The sequence below is a fragment of the Papaver somniferum genome, chromosome 2 (genome assembly GCF_003573695.1).
Source record: "Papaver somniferum cultivar HN1 chromosome 2, ASM357369v1, whole genome shotgun sequence".
Classification (NCBI taxonomy): domain Eukaryota; kingdom Viridiplantae; phylum Streptophyta; class Magnoliopsida; order Ranunculales; family Papaveraceae; genus Papaver; species Papaver somniferum.
In genome coordinates this window covers 152,157,906-152,179,027 of record NC_039359.1, presented here as the reverse complement: position 1 = coordinate 152,179,027, position 21,122 = coordinate 152,157,906, and the positions used below count along the sequence as shown (strand labels likewise).

General features: G+C 35.0%; 4 protein-coding genes across 4 annotated transcripts; 2 read left to right on the top strand and 2 right to left on the bottom strand.

The window, feature by feature from the left end:
- The first annotated feature begins 1 nt into the window (after position 1).
- Positions 2-5,317, top strand: LOC113349469. Its single transcript, XM_026593443.1, has 8 exons — positions 2-117; positions 1,860-2,120; positions 3,415-3,493; positions 3,646-3,674; positions 4,021-4,114; positions 4,225-4,314; positions 4,419-4,596; positions 4,800-5,317. The coding sequence occupies exons 2-8, from the start codon at positions 1,864-1,866 to the stop codon at positions 5,231-5,233; spliced, it is 1,161 nt and encodes a 386-aa protein (XP_026449228.1). The 5' UTR covers positions 2-117; positions 1,860-1,863; the 3' UTR covers positions 5,234-5,317.
- A 216-nt stretch (positions 5,318-5,533) lies between these two features.
- Positions 5,534-7,048, bottom strand: LOC113349470 (purine permease 3-like). Its single transcript, XM_026593444.1, has 2 exons — positions 6,245-7,048; positions 5,534-6,054 (listed from the first exon to the last, which is right to left on the bottom strand). The coding sequence occupies exons 1-2, from the start codon at positions 7,016-7,018 to the stop codon at positions 5,677-5,679; spliced, it is 1,152 nt and encodes a 383-aa protein (XP_026449229.1). The 5' UTR covers positions 7,019-7,048; the 3' UTR covers positions 5,534-5,676.
- Positions 7,049-11,486: 4,438 nt separating this feature from the next.
- On the top strand, positions 11,487-12,318 carry LOC113354133. The gene has a single exon (XM_026597559.1). The coding sequence runs from the start codon at positions 11,703-11,705 to the stop codon at positions 12,171-12,173; it is 471 nt and encodes a 156-aa protein (XP_026453344.1). The 5' UTR covers positions 11,487-11,702; the 3' UTR covers positions 12,174-12,318.
- Positions 12,319-13,304: 986 nt separating this feature from the next.
- Positions 13,305-16,954, bottom strand: LOC113349467 (vacuolar-processing enzyme-like). Its single transcript, XM_026593441.1, has 9 exons — positions 16,615-16,954; positions 15,642-15,806; positions 15,387-15,543; positions 15,167-15,252; positions 14,864-15,063; positions 14,696-14,744; positions 14,377-14,586; positions 14,057-14,263; positions 13,305-13,802 (listed from the first exon to the last, which is right to left on the bottom strand). Exons 1-9 carry the CDS (start codon positions 16,822-16,824, stop codon positions 13,620-13,622), a joined length of 1,467 nt encoding a protein of 488 aa, XP_026449226.1. The 5' UTR covers positions 16,825-16,954; the 3' UTR covers positions 13,305-13,619.
- Between the last annotated feature and the right edge of the window lie 4,168 nt (positions 16,955-21,122).

The following is a 21,122-nucleotide window of genomic DNA, read 5'->3' as shown; positions in this document are numbered from 1 at the left end:
GGGTTTAAGGTACTCAATATCCAATCTCCATTCTCTTCATTATCCCTTTCTTCTTCTCTAGTCTGCGGCCATCACCACCGCCATCAATAGCAGATCATCACTACTGCCGCCACCTCGGTAATTCTCAACACCTTCTCTCTTTTATTTCGTCAATTATTAGAAATGGGTTTTGTTTGTTTTGTGTAATTGATTAATGGGTTACTATCAAAATCTTAGGCATTTCTTTTTTAGTTTCTCAATGACATCAATGGTGTAAAAGAGTCCCCTTTTGAGTAGAGCTGGGCCTTAAGCCGTTGAAGCTGGAAAAAAAAATTTGGTACCATGTTTTTGTCTAACAATGAAAGAAGTGATGGTTAGTAGATTCATCTATAATGTTGCACAAGAAGTTGTGTTGTATGTAGACAGACACTTCCTTGGTAGGAAGTTGTTTCCTCGGGTGTAATCTTTGATAGTTCAATTTCTTTAATTTCAGTTTGTGAATTTAACATTTCTCTGTGGAGGAGAGTCTCCTACCTCTGCAAATGAGCAAATCTTGCTGTTAGAGCTAGTTGACAAAGAAGGTGGTGATCCAACCTACATCTTCAATGACGAGACCCAGGGACGGATTTAGTTATCATGTCATTAAGTTAAGTTAATGCCCAATGCAATTAGCTGTTATCATGGAAGAAAACGGTTAGTCCATGATTGCAGATTTGATGTTATAGAATGTTCTTGATCCCATGAAGTTCTTCCAAGGAAAAGCCTATAACTTAACTTAATGGCATTGAACTGAATTGTGTATTGATGAAATGATGCCATGATGTCATCTATGAAATTAGTTATGAGAAACGTAACTTTGCAAGAAGAAAATTAGCTATGTAGTATTAAGTTTCAAATTCGTTGTAGAAAATGAGTTATTTCATATATAACAGGAACTGATTAGATGAATCCTATCCTTAATTAGTATAGGGACTTACTTTTCACTCTTCTTTCCCATCTGTTAGTCAATCACTATTGCTTACGATTAGGTTGTAGAAAGAGCCTTCGATATTAGCTACACTATTTTTGTTTTAACTAGACACCTTTAGTTAGTAGAAGCTTAAAATTGTTTTATATGAATAGTTACGTTTAGGTTTTAAAAAGTGTCTAGTTAAGCAAAATTTTAACTAGACACTTTTCATTTTCCTTTTTATAGTCAACTGTTTCACTTATGCGGTTTGTTTTCTTAATTTTTACTTGCAACCGTAGTTTTCCTATTGGAAGTGGTTCTGCAGATAGAATTTTGGTTCTACAAAGGTGTATGTCAATACTGAAAGTGGTTCTGTAAAGATTCTTTTGTAGTCATCTTGCCTCTTATCACCAGAAATTTTGAACTTGCAGCTGTCGGTCGTTGCTCATTTTTTATTCGCACGCCATTGGTTACTGCAGATTCTTGAAAAGTAATGTACCTGTGTATGGATTATTAATTCTGGCGAAAGTAACTTCTAGCTTTTTTCAGGGGAGGTTTTGACTTTTCTAGGTTACAGAAGGCACATTTTTCTTCATAAGGTGTAAGGGTGCTATCAGGCCCTGCTTAAGTTTGGCAGAACTACTTAAAACGTCTGAGTACATTTTGAAATTAATCCTTTATGGCTATAGCAAAAGAAATTTCTTTATGCTCATTGACTTTCTTAAGCAAATGTGATTTATCTATAAACAATGTATGCTGCAGTATTCCTACATTGCATTCTTTATTATAAATTTTGGCAAAAACAAAAAAATAAATATCCCCCTAGGTAGAATTCCTGGCTCCGTCCCTGAGTCGAGAGCTGTGTTCTTTCATATTTGTTTCATTTTTTTGTATCTTAAACATTTAACATTATGTTTGTTTGTCTCTTCAGCTTGATGGATTCAGAAAGTGTGAATTTGGAAGAAAGACTAAAATCCTTTTTGATTCAACTTCAAAATGAGTTTAGAATCCTTGATAGGATTGTTTACAAAGGAAAGAATCAACATAGAAGATGTTTCTACTTTCAATATGTCATGAAGGTGAGGAGGGATGTGAAACTTTTGTTATCGGCGGGGTTACAGGAGATGTTGGATTTCTTATTTCAAATTATTAATGAAAAGAAACCTACAAGGACGGTCAATCTTCTTGAAAGGTAAAATTATTTTTCGTGATTACGTATTAATCTTAATAGCATGTACCCATTCTTGCAAACACCATTTCTTTGTATAACATTTCTATATCCTCAATGGAAAACTGTTACGAACTATTTGACTCCCATAAAGTAAAAAATTGAAAAACTTGAATGAATTGTACCCCACCAAGTTAAAGTTATTTCGCTGTAATGTGAATCAAGATGATGCCTTCAAGTATTTCTCTGTGAATACCAAAATAATTAGGGATCTAACTCAAGAGCGACATTTAGATTGATCCGAGCCTGCACAAAACCGAATTTTAAAAGTAGGGGAATGAACAAATAGGATAGCAATATAGTTTCCAGTGTGCACTACTGTTAAGAATTGAATATTGTTTTGTTTAGATGTAATATAAGGGTAGAACGACTTTAATAAATAGTACATAGTTCATGACTCAAAATTTGCTGGTCAGGAATAGATGCAAAACCTATCACTAGAAAACTGTAATCAGCTGGGTTTTAATTACTTTGGATGAGGACTTCTTATCTCAAGTGTTTTAATTAACAGCCGTAGGAGTTATTGCTTGCCTTTTTTAAATTTTATTACATACAAAAATAGTGTCGACTAGGATAATGAGTTCATGAAAGTGTATGTTTTGTTAAACCAACTAGAGAAAAATATTATTGCAAAGGGCAGCTTTATGAGTTTTATGTCACTGGTGGATCTTATTTGTATCCTTTCTGGTTAATTTTTAGTTACTTTTGACCATACGTTGTCCTGAGTCTCCTCTACTTGTGCTGTGTATAGTGAAGTTGATACCAGTTACCCTATTATGCTTGTAGTTATGCTGTCACGGCACTATCTCTTAACTATGGGTGATGGTTGAACCTTAGGTGAAGGCAGCCATGTGTCCTTTGGCTTGTCAGAGTGTGTTAGGGTTAAGTTTAGAGTGTGAAGGCAGCCATGTGTCCTTTGAAAGTGTATAGATTCCATCGAGCTTAGATAAACAATGAAAGTAAAGCTGGTTCACTATCTCTGGTGTAAATGGATGTTGATACCAACGACCTGAATTGGAAACTCTCAGACTCAGGTTGTGGATGTCATGAGAGATAGTGTGAGCTTATCCATGCGGTTAGACTATTCTAGTAGGAATCCTTTTTTTTTGAAATATCCTGACAGCATTCTAATCCTACCAATCGATAAAAACCAGGCAGTTTCTTGGATCTCAGCTTCTTTTTTGGTGTGTCTTTGTGTGTGTGTTTTCATCAAGTTGTATCTGCATAATGGACCTACTTGTTGCTATGTATCTTTCAGTTTAAAGAGGAGAAAATGTAACACTGAAAAATATAATTATCAGGAGCGGCTTTTGGGAGTTGCTCGTTTATTATCACAGGTGGACTCTTGTTAATTTTTCTTTATTGATTGTTTTTGGTACTTCTATCCTTACATTGTGTCACCTTTTATGTGGACTCATTTTTCCATTTGTTCTGTTGAATTTGTATATATCTAGTTACTGTTTCCTGATATCATTTCTTAACTGTGTAGATGGTTGAACCTATGGTGAAGGCAGCTATGTATCCTTTGACTTGTTAGATTGTTTAGCTAAATTGGTTTTGTTTGATTCAAGACATTATGTTGATTTATTATATTTATACATCCATCTGTAAAAAGTTGAATATTGGTTACTTGATACAGTTTGTCAGGTTTCCTTCTTAAGGGGGACAATCTATGTATCTCAGTAAACCAAGCTTAAACTAGAACACAACCGAACTTTGTGGTGAAGTTATATTTTCAGAATTAGAACTTCTCCACCTCATAGGATTTCAGCTGTATTCGATTCAAAAAGTGCTAAATTTTCAGTTTGTTGGTGTGCAAATAAGTCATCAAATTGCACAGCAGTATTCCTTAACTGTTTTATAGTGAGATATCATCCTTACTTGCTCGATCTTTTTTCATGGGATTCTCTGTGACAATTCTGGCTATACTTGGACGTCTGCGGGTTCTGGTCCAGCAAGTAAGTACAATACCCAATCTCCTGATGTATGATCATTGGTGCAGTTTTATTTCGAGAAAGATATGCTTATTGGTTGCATGGATGCTTGCTTTCTGCGTCATTGTCGACAGATACTACTTGATGTCGTTTCGGTTTACAACATGATTTCATCTATATCTCAAAAGGAGCACTCTGTAAAACTAAATCGGCAAGGAATTGAGGTATCTTTACCTTATTTATCGACTGAACCCTCTAGGTTAACAAATTGCACTCTGTTCCCCTAGGGATTTTATCAATGTTATAATGTTTATTTCTACTCGTGCAGGTCATCAGGGAGTACTATCCCTCGAATGATGTAGTTGTAACACTGGAGTGTGTATGGGAAAAAGATAAGTTTGTTTTGCTTGAGAAAGTGAATAAAATTCAGATCAAGAAGCGAGAAACAGATCTGCAATCATCAAATATAAAATATCAGACTGTAGAAGCATTCCTGGGACTTGGGGGTGAGAAACTTAAAACTTTTTGATCTGGCAGAGTTTGTTTTACCCCTTATTTTCGTTTATTTTATAGGAACAACTGTGCTATATATTTCTTTGTGCTTATTTTGGGTTTGTGCTACCCTTTCGCTAACGGATCTAGTAGGTGCGCGTGGCCCCATTGATCCTTTCATTTAACCATCTATATTTCCATTTTGTCCCATGTGTAGATGACGAACCTGGTTACAAGAAGGACACAGATAACTCCATTGGAGAGCTCCCAGACCCTATAAACATCTACAGAAGCGAAATTCGTGAATCTGCAGAACAACCCATGAATATCAGTATGAGTGCAAAGGTTGAACTCCAAGAGTCTATCATAGATAAAGGCAGTGAGAGTAATGAAAACTCATTTGACAAGAGTTCTGGCATTGATAAAGAAGTAGTTGCTAGTCCAAGTCCAAAATCTCCAAAACCTCAAATAGAATTGAAGAGAAAGGTAGCATTTATTTCAATTGGGAAGCCGAAAGTACCCCAAACAAGTGAAAGCAGCTTACTTTATAATTTGCCAACTGGTAATTTCCTTGCTACCGAAACTAAGGAAGAAAAAGATCAATTCTTTAGTCTACTCACTGGTGGTACTGTAAAGGATAGTCTCTTCTAATTTTTGAGCATGATATTTTGGGATTGTGAAGTCAAGTTTGCTTGCAGTCTTCTAGTTTATATGCAAAAAAAAAAAAAAAATCTTTCCTTCTTTGTTTTTTTTTTTTTGTTTTTTTCTATAATTTTAACTTTTATTATGATCTTGATTATCGAAAAATATTAGAGAACACACAATTTGGGCGTGTAGCTAATTGATCGTTGGTGGCGACGTGGTGCGTTTTCTGACTGTTTTCTCCAGGTTAGCCCACATTCAGCGCAACCCTTGTGATTTAGTTATCCTCATTACAAAGCCAGATAATAATATCACAGAAATTATATATTAATAAATAAACTTACATGACATGAAAGGCAAGAGAAGAAACATATAAAAATCTGTTCCATGTTATACAGTTTATGCTTTTGCCTGATTCTAATCATTTAGGCTTCATTTTTTTTCTCATAATTTTATGCTTCATCTATACAGTTTTTACCCCAAGTAGTACACGGCCGTTTTACTTCATAATTTTTCTCAGGAGCTTCTCTATTGACAACCTTATGCAGCATCTTGTATTCTCCATAGAAGTAAGAACAAAAACCCCAGAGACATAACGCCAATGTCATTCCTTTTAAACCTGTGAACTGCTCGTGGTAAAATATGACGGCTGCAACTTGTGTGAATGGGATGAGGGCTGATGTGAATATACCATTAAAAAGAGCACTCGTGCATAGAATCACGCCAAGGACTCCCATAGTCATCAGTTGAAATGTAAATGCTGTGAAGAACAGTATGATATAGTACTTGGTCTTCCCAAGTTCGTACTCATTTGCTTCTCTATGTATAGCCTGTGAAATGAACCGGAATATTAATCTGTATTAACTTGCAAAAACGGCGTGTAGAAATTAAAGAAAATCAACACCCCAAGGTCCCCGTCGGCCGTTTAGAACCCCTGCATGAATTACAGTTTTATGGAGGCTGTTTAGAGCCCCTGCTGGAGTTGTATATATAGATGTTTATACATAGTTAGCTGTATACCTGAAAGTCCTTGTTTATTAGCATCCCGATGATGTTCAAGGCATTTGCAGATATCGCAAGAGTGATTTGGAACTGCAACAACGTAGAATAAGTAATACTTCTGGTTGCTTTACTGAAAGCAAGCTCAATCAGAGGCATGATAAGGCCACTTAAAGCAGCAGAACCCAACGTCATAAGAAATCCTATCAAGTACTGAGATTTTGATACCCCAACTGGTCGATCACCGTCGCTGTTAATACCCAGTAACACCGATCCAAGCGTCATTATAACTATTGCATTTATAATAAATGCTGTAAATTTTTGTTTCACAATCAACCATGCAAAGAAGGCACTAAAACACAGTTGTGTTGCACAAAGAATAGATGAAGTTGATACAGGAATATAAGATAACCCCAAGGCATACATGAAATTAACAACACCGTACAGAAATCCGATTGCAGCACTAGAAAGGAACAAACGTGGTTCCATTAAGAAAGGCGAAACGTGATCATTGTTTCGTGTTGCTAACAATTCAGACCGAATGTAGAGAAAAATGAGAGGAAGTATGAGAACTGGAAAACCAGCTGTTTGAATCCAACTGCTAAGCCATTTACGATTGCCACCATGAAGAAAGTATAGTCTCAGTAAGAGAGGACTTCCTATTACACCACAAAAAACTATGGCACAATTAATACAGATTAATAGCCAGTTTTTGTGTTTGGTTGGTTTTGATTTGCAATTCTCGATTGTTCCTAGATTGTCTAGTGTTTCAAGGTTCATCTCGGATGTAGCCATTGAAATGATGATTAACTGCAAAGAGATTAAGAGACAGGGTTGCAAAGAAGTATAGGTGTGAAGGTGCGGTATATATATTGCCTAGACTAGAATGGTGAAAGATGAATAGTATCCTCCCAGGGCCGAGCCTTATGGGAGAATCCGGATGTGCCTTCTAGTCATGCTCCACGGCAGCTTGAAAGTGGGCCTAAGTCACTGTTTTCAAGGTTTCAAGAAAAAATGCATTAAATGGTCCAACTCTGGACATACCGACCTAAAAACAATTCAAATTACAAATAATCCCAAAATTTGAATGGTGAACCCTTTCCGGAAAAATGGTAAGTCCGGACGGGTTTTAGTTTTGTCCATCTCCACGATGCGTTTATATTTTTTGTTTTAGCGCATTTGAGCTTAATGGTTTCACACAGAGAATTTCAGTCGTTGGATCTTTAATGATGGGGCAACAACTCCAACAATCAATAAATGTAAGTGCTTTGCGGTATATGGTTTAGCGCAATAGAAAATTTTTGATGCGGGATATTATTTCATGCTCTTGTTTTCCTTTTGCTAGCGTTTAAGAAAACCCTTGAAACATTCCCTAAAATCCACGTAGAATAGTAGCCAATGTTGTTAACAATGATGATTACTCCATTGAGTGAAGACTTTTAAATTTAGTAAAAGATATTAGGTTATGCTTTAAAATCAATATCTCATGGCAATGTTCTTATATCTCAAAAGAGATAAATAAAGTAGTTGATGCTTTGTCTAAACTAGCTAGAGTAGACAAACTCAATCAAATTTGGATTGATAATCTTCCACCTGTGATTATTTCCTTACTGCATGAGGATGCAAAATATGTATCTACTATGTAATCTAATTCAATAAAATCTTCTTTTGTTCTAAAAAAAAAAAAAATCCACGTAGAATGACGGTTTTTTATCTTAAAGTTCGGCTTGAAAGCCATAAAACTCAGCCTAACAGGTATGCCGAGTTCATGATTAATTTTCATTGGATCAGATTTTTAAACCAGTGATCAGAAAGCTCGTTTCCTTTAACAATGGATTCGCTTAAGAGAATTTAAGCTTCAAGAATATTTGTTACTTTTTTTATGACAATGGCCCATGAATTCGTGAATTGTTTTTTAAGTGGAGATGGCCCAGGAATTCAATTCTTGGACCAAACATGGTTTTGATTTTTGAAATCAAGAATGGGATCTTCGATTGAATAGAAAATAATAATTTGAGAATCCAGTTCCCTTAAAGTATTAACTTTTAGTTGAATCCAGTTCACTTAAAATGTTAATTTTTATATGAATCTAATTCCCTTGATTTGTATATTGTTTTGCATTGTAATAAGAATAACACAAAAGTTATTAAGTGTGGCTAATTAAGAAAGTTGTAAGGAACAATGAGGTTTTAAAAATTGAGAGCAAGGGATCTGGGTTTGAATCAGTGAAGATTTTGTTGGATTTGGACGAATTTTGCTACCGGTAAAGCTTTTAATTGGGTATTTGCACGAATGATATTTTCTATTGTAATTGATGTTGCAGAGATTCCAAAATTATCAACTGTGAAGGATTTGATCTTGGTGATAACAAAGACCATGAAGGAAAAAGAAAATTGAAATATAAATTCACTAGGGTTTATTTCTGTTGATCTCAATGGTCATTCTTTTTGGCCATTTTGGATTTTCATAGTGTTGCTGGTTTATATTGTAATTGGATAGCTGACGAAAGAATAATAGAAACTTCAGTTGAATAAGTTTTTCAATTGGATTTTTATAAGTGTTAATTTGTGTCTCTATATTTTTATTGTGTTATCAATTCAGGTTCATAATTGGGGAAGAAGATGAACAAGAGGTGATTTAGCTAGGTATGACTCAGTTTCTAAGAACTGTTTAATTAGGTCCGACCTACTCAACCTATTGAAGGGTTTAAAAGGTCTTTTACTATGTAGTATAACTGACACGTAGGTAATTAACTGGTTTTACTCGTTTTCTTAGAAAAAAGAACGGGATAAAAAGAAATCTAACTCAGTCATTTTATATAATGATTCAGAAAAAACGCCATCTTCTTAATTATATATCGGAAAGGTGGACACTTTATTTAAAAACCCAAAAAGAAAGGGAAACATGCACCATAACCCCAACATTAGCACACGTGCATATTCACTTTCTTAGAACACTTGTTCTTGTTCACTGAATTAGTGATAATTTTCAATTAACAAAAGAAACGAGTTTTTCGAATAATAAAAGGTAAAACATTGGCAAATCATCAAAAGTGTCACAAATGTATTTAAATTCAGTAAATATTTCGTTTATAAAAAAAATTTACATCTATTTATTCCTACCAACCAACTATAGGATGATTGAACATCACCCCTGCATAGGAACAACTAGAAATTATAGGAATCTGCTCGAACCGGCATCGATTGAAGCATCCCAGTTATAATCGGTGGTTCATTTAGTCATGTTTAATGTATTTCGGTCATTTAGCGGAAAAAAAAAAGAAAAAAAAATTGTTAACAATAGTAAAAGGCAATGCTAAGAATGTAAAAATCGTAATCCATTCACTAATAAGCATGCATTTTATTAATAGAAGATTAGGTTACAATTTCACGTGGATATGTTTATTTCTGGAAAAAATCACGATCACTTTTTCTATCGCAGTGACTAAATACAACCTACACAATATTAAATACAACCCTTTAAGGAATATTTCTAACTCTATTAATGTTGGTGAACGAAGCTTACCTTCATCGTGTCCTTTTTTTTTCACACTGCTCTAAGTTTTCCCTAAATCTTATAACCCCAAAAATGATTCTTACTCACTGGTTCCCTTAATCAATCAAATCATTAAGCTTAATTCCCTCTCAATCTAAATTGAGTTCTAGCAGTACGGTGGAAGATCATTGCCTTCATCTTCTTCTTTTAAAGTAGCGGAAAGACAAAACTAATTCTCACCAACAACCCTAACTAGAGTATTAAGTTATGTTCATTTTCTTCTCTGAATCGAAAAAAAAAAAGACTACGCTTGAATCACAGTAACCAGAGAAGGTTTTCAATTATTGAGGTGTTTAAACATATGATTTCTGAACTATTTATAGGAAAATTGATGGAATTTAATACCTTTGGCAAGTTCAGTAATAAATTAAAGATGATGACCATGAAATTTGATATGATGGGTAAAGATTTAATTAGGGTTTTGATTATTTAAGTCTGGTTTTTTAGAGAAACTTCTAGAGAAACCATCCCAATAATTATTGATATCATCACCATCTTTGTTCTTTGACCATTAACGGAATGCAGCTGTATAATTTAACGTGGGATGCTTGTAAGGGTAGATAATAGTGAGTTTTGTTCACTCATGGTTAGAGCAAGTCTTATGGTGGAATCCAACTTATTTCAAGTGTGGAAAATTCATGGAATGTCAAGTCTAGTGATTTCTAAGTTGGAATTTTTCACAAAAAATCCAAACAACGTTTCATGGTTTGGTGGAAGGGTTCGTGGAATCCTTCTAAACGCTAATAAAAATAGCGTTGAACACCAATAAGATTGGCGCAGTAGAGGACAAGAAACGCCAATATGAATGGCGTTGAAGGCTAATCAAAATAGCGTAAGACAAGTGCTAAAAAGAATGGCGTTCAGTGCTATTCACAATAGCGTTTATCAGCGCCAATCTTAATTGCGCTAACCACAAAAAACATTCAGGAGCCACTCCACTTCTCCAATCACATACTTAGTTTTTTTTCTATTCTCTCATTTTTTTCCTCTTGAACAAACTAGTTTTTGGTTTCATATATTGAATTAAATCAAATCAAAAAGAAGATAAAATTGATTGATACTAAAAATACTTCAACTACATTGATTCCACTACATCAAATTGCAAAAAAAAAAAAAAAAAAAAAAAAACATAATTGAAGCTACATAGTTCCATAAGCTACATGGTTTCATATATTGAAATGACGAACATTGCTAGTGTTAGGATAACCAAGTGTTCTATGAGGATAACCATGTTTTTCCAAAATCTTATTTTGTTTATCCAACATAAATTGATGCTTCCATTCCGGCAAGGTCTCAACCACCACATCCAACACTTCGAGTTCATGTTTCTCCAAAACCAAATCCACGGATTTCTTTTTTGTCTCTGCAATAGTTAATAAATATTCTTTTTGTCCATCCAATCTTGCCATCTTCTTTGCATTCTCTTCACTAAAATGTTTCAAAATACGCTTCCGTTGATAGAGTTAAAAAAAATTCTTAAAAGATTGTATTTAACCTCAATGTAGGTTGTATTTAGTGGTTGCCTTTTCTATTTAACTTATTTTGCTAAAATGAAAGAGTGGTAATACTTTTTGTAAGACAAAATTACTGCTGCGAGTCAACTGCGATTTGAAAAAAAGGGTAATATAGTTAAATAACATAAATAAAAACAGACGGTAAAAGTAAATAAAAATGATGATATCAATTTTTTTTCCTTCTTTAGAAAAGTCCTAAAAAAAAAACATTTGTCCCAGAGAATCTTGTCAGGAAGAAAGAAAGTGATAATAACTCCCTCTTCTTCCTCCTCTCAATTTCACAACTCTCTAATCCAAAACCCAAATTATTTCCATCTCAACAACAAAAACTCACCCACTCACTCTCTCCAGTTTCTGCATCATTCATCTGATCTAATCACATAATCATTCCAATCTTTAAAAAAAAAACCATGGAAATCCCAGAGAAATTAATGAAGTTGAAGTATTACATCATCTTCTCATCCCTAATCTCTCTGTTATTTCTTTCTCTTGTTCTGTTAGCTCCAAGATTTCTCACTATTGTCTCATACTTTTGGCCTCTCTTTGTATCAACTGCTCTTTTTCTCTTTACTGTTGTTTTCTTTGCAAAGGTCTCACCTTTAAGTACCTCTTCTGAAAATGAAGATGATCAGTCTTTATTATCCTGTGCTGAAAAAGCTGGTGAAGGTTTATTAGATTATGTTGCTGCTCCTCAAGTATGTTTAGAAACCATAGATGATTTTGATGATGATGATGATACTGAGGATGAAGAAGAAGAAGAAGATGAATTAAACGAAACAGATCAAACCCCAGTTGAAGATTCAAAGTCTAGTGAGAAATCAGATCATATTAAGTTAGAATCAGTAGCTCAAGGAAGTGAAACTGAAGTGAAATCCAATTAATGTAATTTTTAGTTTTTTCTTAATTTTTCCTTTCAGAGATTTCAATTAAAGGAATCTGAACCCTGAAAGGCCATGAATAACGGAAAATAAATGTAAATTTCGAGTAAGAATGATAATAATATCAAACAATTTTCGTCGATTGCAATGTTATTCCTGATTATTTTGATGTTTTGATGAGATCTTGACTGTTGTTGACTTTATTTTGACTAATGTTGACTGACTCTGAACCTACCACCTGCGAATGCGACCGTTGCCTAGCACGACTCTTGGTGGGAGTGGGAGTACAGTGAACCCTGAATGAAGGTGTAAAACGACGTAAGCCCTAAAGTAGGGGTTTATTGTCTGTACTGTAGCAGTGTAGTGTGTGGATGAAGGGAGATTCTTTGGGGGGACAAAGAAAGACACCCACCACCGACCGACCAATCTTAATAATCTAGTACAATTATCAATTTAGTACTAAATCTTTACATTGATTATTAGTAAAATGAAGTACAATCTGCAAGAAAACAAAATTATTAATCAAATTTTTGGGTCCTAGATTCCATGGTTGGTAGGCTAGACAATCATGTTGGTGGTGAAAAAGAGTTTATTTTTTTTCTTGCAACGGGTCTAGAACTGCGAAAATGCTATCTGATTGCACAGATGCAGAATGAACAGCTTTTAAAAAGATGAAAAACATGAAACAAAATGTTGTTTAATGCCCTGCACGCGGGCTTTTGTCCTGCAGTTTGCCATGAAAATCATATCGTTGAAGATATGAAGATATAATATGTGGAGGTTGGGGAGACTCCCCAGAGCTTTTCTGAGCAATGCCCAGAATACAAGTTTGCAGAACGAATGTTGGGAGATTTTCCAAATCCTTGGATACATTCATTTCTTTGTTTCTTGATACCATGCACATCACATACAAGTATGCTGCTATCTATTGATCTCCCAATTTCATCAGTCCTAAGTTATACTGTTAAACCCAGTGAGTATGTCAACTTTCATTAAGATTCCAGGCTTGTTTTCTGTATATGCCAAACCTGTTCCGTATCACTACACAGATTCAAACCAAGGAGATGACAGCATTTCCATGATTACTTTAAATGTGGCCTTTCAGCATTTAACAGTTTCTTCTTAGTTCTCCAGTTTTGCTTACTCAGTATAATAATAATATACACAAAGTTTAGTTCATTGTCGAAACAGCCAGATATTGTTACATCTCGAACAGTAGTAAACTTTCAAAGCAAATTAGCATTATTTACATTTTTAAGCAGAGCATTAGTTCATTACACACCTTTATATTTTGGTTTGTTCCGAGGGCTTGTATTTACAAAATGGAACAAGCATCACAAACAATACCGATATAGACATTGCTGTAAGCACCAACTAGACAGATACTTACACAAGAGTAACTGAAATTGCGGTAATCTTTTTTAAGCAAGATCAATCCTCCGCATTCAATTACGCGCTGAAACCCTGGTGAGTTGAGCTCCATGAGCCATGAGGAATGGTAACACAAGCTTGAGATGCGGCCTCAGCCATCTGTTCTTTCTTAATTCCTGCATTGCAAATGTTTGCTACAGATCTCATATGTTTCATTCCGTACTGTGACAGAGACCCACACTGGGTCTCAAAGGTCCTCACCTGCACCAAGAAATATAACGTGTCAGTGTCTCATGTTTACAACATGGAGATGACACAGGAGCTGCGAGAACAATGACTCTGCATCTGTGCAATCATTAAGAAAAAAAGGCTCCAGTAAAATTCCAAGCCCATCAGAAGAAGATTACAATATTTATAAATAAAAGTTCATCTTGCATTACTGATGTTGGAGTGTTCAAAATGAATAAAAAGGACAAATGAAAAGCATGAACAAAAATGAGGATGTAATCGCTTACCATGGTCTTAAGACAGTCCCAGTCATCTACAAGGGGCTGTCCAGCAGGACGAACAGCTTCAAGTACTTGAGGACCTTTTTCAAACCCAAATAGAAGCTTTCCAATGAGTTTAATGCTGTGGTCGACGTGCATTCGGTGAGCCATTACCTCTACAAACTGCTTTTGTGCGTCAGCTTTCCTCTGAGAACCTTCAGGGGCTTTTCGGTACTGTGTTGATGAGAGAAATGGAAAATGCATTAAGAAATAGAGATTGGTTAATGCGAAGGGGATATATAATCCAACAGAAGAAAATACCCAAATTACAAAGTAAAATAAGCAACCTTGTGCCAGAAATGAATGAGATCTGCTTCCCGTTGGTTAACAGACCCTGAAAGTGTAGGCAATGAGTTCTGTCCAATGAACTTATTGTTATCATTTGCCGGATTGGTACCCATGTATAGAAACAGATCTTCCTTGCTAACTTCGAGGTCTCCATACTGCATTACGTGGGACCCATAGGCAGAATTTGCATTTTGAGTCCTTTCTTTAACCTTCAAAATCAGTTAAATCAAAAATATAAGAAGCATATTTATTGGAGATACCAGGAAACATTCTTATTACTTTTTATCTAAAATGGGAAAAAGAGCTTAAGCTTTTTACCAGATGATATTGCTGCTTCAGAGTTTCACTTCGCAAATTATGTACGTCACTGGTCATGGATTCACAGTGCAACACAAGTTAACATCCGAGATATAATTAAGGAACAAGCCAGTCAAGGTCGTAAATGTAATCCGTTTAAGTTCACTAATTGAGGGGACAATAACAAACCTGTCTTCCATCCAAGCAACACTGTACAAATCTCCCAGACAGGTCTCATATTCTGAAGGAGGACTAGGGAACTCTCCAGGACAGTAGGTTCCCCAGCTGCTCTCTTCTGCATTTGATGCTGTGGTTGCATAAATATTTAACCCATTAGGAAGAATACCCTCAAAAATACTTCCAGATTCACAAGCTTCGAGATAGAACACCTACCAAAATCATGAGAAGTTAGTATGCAACATATATTACTGTAATGTTAAGAAACTCCCTAAAGATGACAAAACACAAATATTAGAAACTTTAGGAAGTTACCAAGCTTTTATATGCTCCTAATGAATGCTTTTGCTTCAATACATTAACCAGATCATCTGCGTAAAGGTAAGGATAGGTTGGCATCCCTGCATTCGAAAAAATGTGAACAACAAATTAATTTACTTCCCCACAACATATAGAAAGATGCATCAGCGTATCTCAATGAGACCAAGAAAAAACAAATCTAACTAAGACAAAAACATGTAACGAAGCTACTAACCAAGCACCCCAGGACCACCATGATCACTGTAATAGATAAAGATGTGATCGTTCGGACCACTATCAATAACCTTGCCACTACCCCCTTTAACAGCAGTTTTATTTCCAAGGAGAACTGAGTAAAAGTTGTGAGCAGTAACATCGCGCCCTGTATAATCCTGCAACATCAAGATCACCAAGTTAGTAAAATGTCAGCTTAACAATATTAGAATAGAACATACTAAACTTGAATGATGAAGGGAAAACAGAAACAAACCTTCGGCACTCCAGCATAAACGTCTTCACCTTTAGGGTGGTTAATAATGACACCAGGCCTAGGGTTTTCCTCGTTGAGCGCGATGTCATCATACATAAAAACAACAATGTTTTCCTCTTTTACTCCACCTCTTTTCAGGACTTGATAAGCATGACAGACATCCGCCTACACATTTTCGAAATTCACATGATAAGTACCATATGTACTCAAGAAATCCTATAGCAACTAACAACCACCATGCAAGCTACGCGATATTAAAACTGTTAAAATATGGACTTTCAAATATGTTTTATTCATGAACACATATTAGCTTCGTTTAGTTCCCAGTTCATACTAACAAAAACATGGATGCCGAAAACAAGTCAAACACACCAAATACATAGCCCACTACTCAATATAAGTAACCTCTTCTTAATTCAAGTAATCTACAATCAAACACAGAAAATCATCCATCTAATAGGATCCATTAAACCCCCAACAAAGGGAAAAACTACCCGCCGACTATTCTAACTCATTTTCAATCCATCTTGCCTTGTAAACCCAAATCATCTTAGTTAAGCTATAATTGAAGCTAAAAAACTTCCTGAAAAGCTTATATCAAGTAAAAGTATGCTGCTATAAACCTCAATGAAACCGAATTCTTCAATAAATCACCTCCAAAAAGTGAAGAAAACAAACCATCCGAAACCCACTTCAAATAAGCTCTAATTTAAGCTGTTCTATACTGGATTTTGCTTTAATCTGTGTTTAAAGTGATTGTAATTGGCATTGTTACCAAAAAAATTCATGCATATTCCACTTCAGATTAAACCTAAATCGCATGTCTAAAAACCCAAACCCATACAAATAAAACAAAAATTTAGCATAATTCACTCAAAAGTTTCGAAAAAAACCTAAAATCAATTGCATAAAAAATCTCAAAAAATAAAATAAAATAGTGAAACAAATTTAAAGAAAATTAAGAGATGATCACCTGATGTCTGTAATTCCAATACCCACTAGAACCAGCAATTAAAACAGCCCATCTAGTTCCACCGACAGAATCATCATCGATGTTTTTACCATTAATAAATTCTTTGACTTCAGAAGGTAATCTAATTACACCATCTTCTTCAATATTCCTACCAGAACATACCGATAATAGAAAGAACAGAATTATCACTGAAAACAAGAATTTCACCATTTTTTTCCCTTTCAATTTTGATTTTTTAGGTTTAGATTTTGTGTGCTGTTAAATCAGTGCAAGGAAGGAATCTACAGAAGAGAGAATTGTTTTGTGTTTTATAGAAAAACAAAAGAAACTTCTTTTTGACTTTAATTAGTGAATTGCTATGATTCGTGGCCGATAGGTAGACCGTTCTTGTTTCGGATTGGATTTTAAATGGGACCCAAGATTTTTATTCTTCCTTCTTTAATATTTTTGGGGAATTATTAGTGGATTTTTTTGATTATTTTTCGAAAATTCTATAGCGAAGATTCGGTCCGCTGATGTCAAAAATCATAGCGAGGCTTTTATGGGCAACAAGACTAGTCAATGGGTACCCATTATCCGGAACCGGATCCGGTAGATTTGGATCCAGTTCCGGGTCTTAAAATTGGACCCATTAGCAATTTAAGACCCGACGGGTAATTACCCGATTGGATCCGAATCTAAACGGGTCCAAAAGGGTAATACCCGTTGGGTACCTGCGGGTATCGGGTACCCGTTTATTCATACTTTTATTCATGTTTTTGCTAGTTTTAACTTTGATATTTTACTCGTTTTAAATTTTTCTCTTACATTTAATCTTTATTTAGTACATTAATAAGAAATAATAATAAATTTTATAAAAGTTATTTAAATCCAAGCCAAAAATAGACAAATATTAAGTTTTTGAGGTTTTTTTAATAGTTTTCTTAAGACCCAATGGGTATCGGGGACCGGCGGGTACCCGGATATTTAAACGGGTCCGGTTCTGTCCATAAGTGTAGGAACCGGACCCGGATCTGACCTTTATAAGTAGGGTCCGGGTCCGGGTCCGGGTCTAGTGATACGCGGGAGGACCCGGACCCGTTGACACCCCTAATTTGTACTCCAATGGTGATTATGAGTCCAGTTCTTATGTGGAAATCCAAGTGTATTTGGAATCGATTTCTAAGACCTTACTTGGAAAGATTCGTAGAGGCACGTCACTCCTTAAGACTTAGTCTTATGGGCTAGATTGGAGGTGTTAGATTAGCACTTAAGTGTTGTAATTAAAAAAAAAAGAGTGGCAAAAAAGTTAACACTAGTTATCTCTCCTACCAGTTGTTAGAATGTGAACTAGCATGTTAGATAGTTACGCTGAATGATTCAGCGCTGGGCGCTGAATGGTTCAGCGCTGGACTGACATGGACTGCTAATCTAGCTGCTAGATTAGCACTCCCATAAGACTTGGAGGTAGTCCTGACTGCTAATCTAGCTGCTAGACTAGCACCCCATAAGACTTAGTCTAAGTTTACAACATATTTGGAAACTAGAAGCATAAGATGAGAGTCTGAATTTGTGCACACCTCTTAATGAGTGTGCACGTAATATTTCAATCTCTATCCTTGATTTAATTTAGAGAGTCATGTAACGAGGGTCGTGGTTCTAAACATGGAGGATAATGGGGTCATCAGTTAAATAATCAACCAATCAGACTCGTTAGAGGAGTGTGAACAAATTTGGACTCATAAGAGGACGTTCGCGTACGAAAAAAAACAAATGGACACCAGAAGCATTAGTGGAGGTTTGGATACGAAAAAAGACAAATATTTATATTTTTCCAGAAGTAGAAGACATAAAATAAAATTTGCTTCACAAAAGGTTTACAGTCCACCTTTTTATTTCTAAAAGTAATTTTCAAATTAACGATTTTGCACATACGGGGTTAATCATGTGAAATCTCCTGAAGAGGGAAAGAAGGGCAGTTACACATCTACTCTACCTCAAGGATCAGGAATGTTTCGTGATTTTCATTCGGTAATCATATCATTTTCATTCTCAAATTTTGTTCTCAATCTTAACTTTTGTCCTTTTTGTTACTAGAAGTCCAAAAAATGCTTCTTAAACAGAAGTCAGAAGTAAAATTTTGTTTCAAAATAAATAAATTTACTTCTTGAAGTCATTCTTTAAATGTATTACTAAATAATTTTTTTATTTTTTCGACTTAGTTGAGTTAAAAAGTAAATTCTAAATGTATAGACACTACTAATGTTTCCTTCAAAAATTGTTGGGTGAAAAGTTACTGCGAAATTACGTGGATCTAAAATCACAACCATTTTTACAGAATTTTGTGTTTGCACTACTATAAAAGTATAGGAATTCGCATCTTACCAAAAAAGGCATTCATGTGTCTTGCAAACATATAAGTCCACTTCCAACACTTACAATAGGAGGCTAAAATAACGCTTCTAAGTTAGACCAAGTCGATTCTCTAGCTATTTGGTGCAACCAGCTACAAGTTGTTTGGTTTTTTCTTAAGCAACTGACTCGTCTGGGTTTGAATTATCAAGATCCAACTCACTACATCTGAATATAAGTTGTTATATCTGATTCAAAAATTATTAAATTATATAACTTTTTTTTTTAATTTATTCAGATATATGCCCGGCGAATCATGTACAAAATAATACCTGATTCAAATAGTTTCGAGTGAGATGTTGTAGCCGAGTCAGTTCTCGAGCCAGACATCAGAAGAATAAAAGAAATAAAATATGACATCTAACCCTGACCGAATCAGATGCCGAGTTAAACCCAGATCGTGAGTCAGACCCAAATAAACAAGATGTTAAATCTATTACTTCCTCCACTTATTGGGAATGTTAATCAACGGTGTATGTTTCTTCTTTCAGATGGCAACATCTAACTTATAGCGCGATCGGATACCAGGAGCAGAAGTAAGAAGCAGAAACATTTTGCTTCACAAAAAGTGAACATTTTTGCTTCTAGCTAGAAATCATTCTGAAATCTTGTACCCAAACTAACTTCTGACTTTTTTGTTCCAAAAGTCAAAAAGCAACTTCTCGATGTATCCAAACCGCCTCTTATTTCACTAACAAGTCGAGCTCAAAATCCTCCAACGACCCAAATTCAGTCGGTACAATAATACATGTCAGAATCTTATCAAATGTCTAGTTTTGGATGATTGAAAAGATAAGAATATATTATAAGATATTGGCAATATGGACAAATAGTTGATGTGCCCATAAGCCCATTAATAAGCTAATTTTCTTAACTTGATTTTGAAAAATAAAGGGAAAGATAAAAAAAAATTATATCAAAGGAGTTTTTTTGGCTAGATGCTACACCACCCCCTTAATGAACATTTTCAGAGATTCCTCCAACTTGTAGAATTCAACATTGAAGACGACTATGAAAGGGATTATCATGGCCCAAGACTCTTGGCACAAATATGACAATGAAAGATTATAATGTGAATTTTGTATACCAGAATTGTGATATGTCGATTAAAATACGAATGTCCAAGACTCAGTTGGTGACTCGAAACGAAACTACTAGATGAATTAAACAAGGTTGTTACTCATCGACCAAGTAGCCGAGCTGCAGCTAGCCTTGATGGAGGATAAATGGATAATCTTGATGAAAGATCAAGGGAGAATTGATTGGTTTGTGCGGCAGCTTCTTGTGCTGCTCTGATACCATGAAAGAATTGATTCCCTTAACCCTAGATAGGGTATTAGGACAAGTATTTATATTAGATTAAGTAAAAGTACATTATTAGCGTGTAGTATTACATGCCGACATACGTATATTACATACATTAACAAGTCGATCCGTTAAAAATGAATAATACCTAATTTATTTAGGGTTAAATAACTGAATTACAGTATTGGGTAATTCAAGCCCTAAGAATAATGTTTATTGGAAAAATGGTTAGGAGATTCTAACTTTATTTTTCTTTTCAAAATTCATGGAAATTAGAAAGTACAACACCAATTCTCATGAGCCTGATTTTTGCAAAGAATTTCTGCCTAAAAGTTCCACCAACAAACAAATGAAAAGCTCATTAATCTTGATGTGTTTGCATAAAGTTGGATGACTAGATTTCTTCATAGACTACAATCTGAAAGACTTAAGCATAACTCAATTTCCACCAATCAATTTTTTCCCCTAAAGCAACATCGTAAAATTCATAATCATTTTTTCTTATCTACAACACCGTAACAACGCCAAATAATAATAATAAAAAAAAGCCTAGTTGAGCAGAGTGATCAATTGTGAGACAGTTTATTTATTGCTTTCATTAAACCACTATATATACTAGGTTTAATTTCAGTTTGCTATTTCATGACTCATAGGTAACCATCTAATGGCATAACATATGTATCGACCAAACTAAACACTTGAATAATGAATCTCAAGAAGTAGGAAATGAAGTGTGACTCATATCATGTTTTATTCTTGCAGGTATTTAACTGAAGCAATTCATTTGGAGGGCGACAATTTAAATATCACCT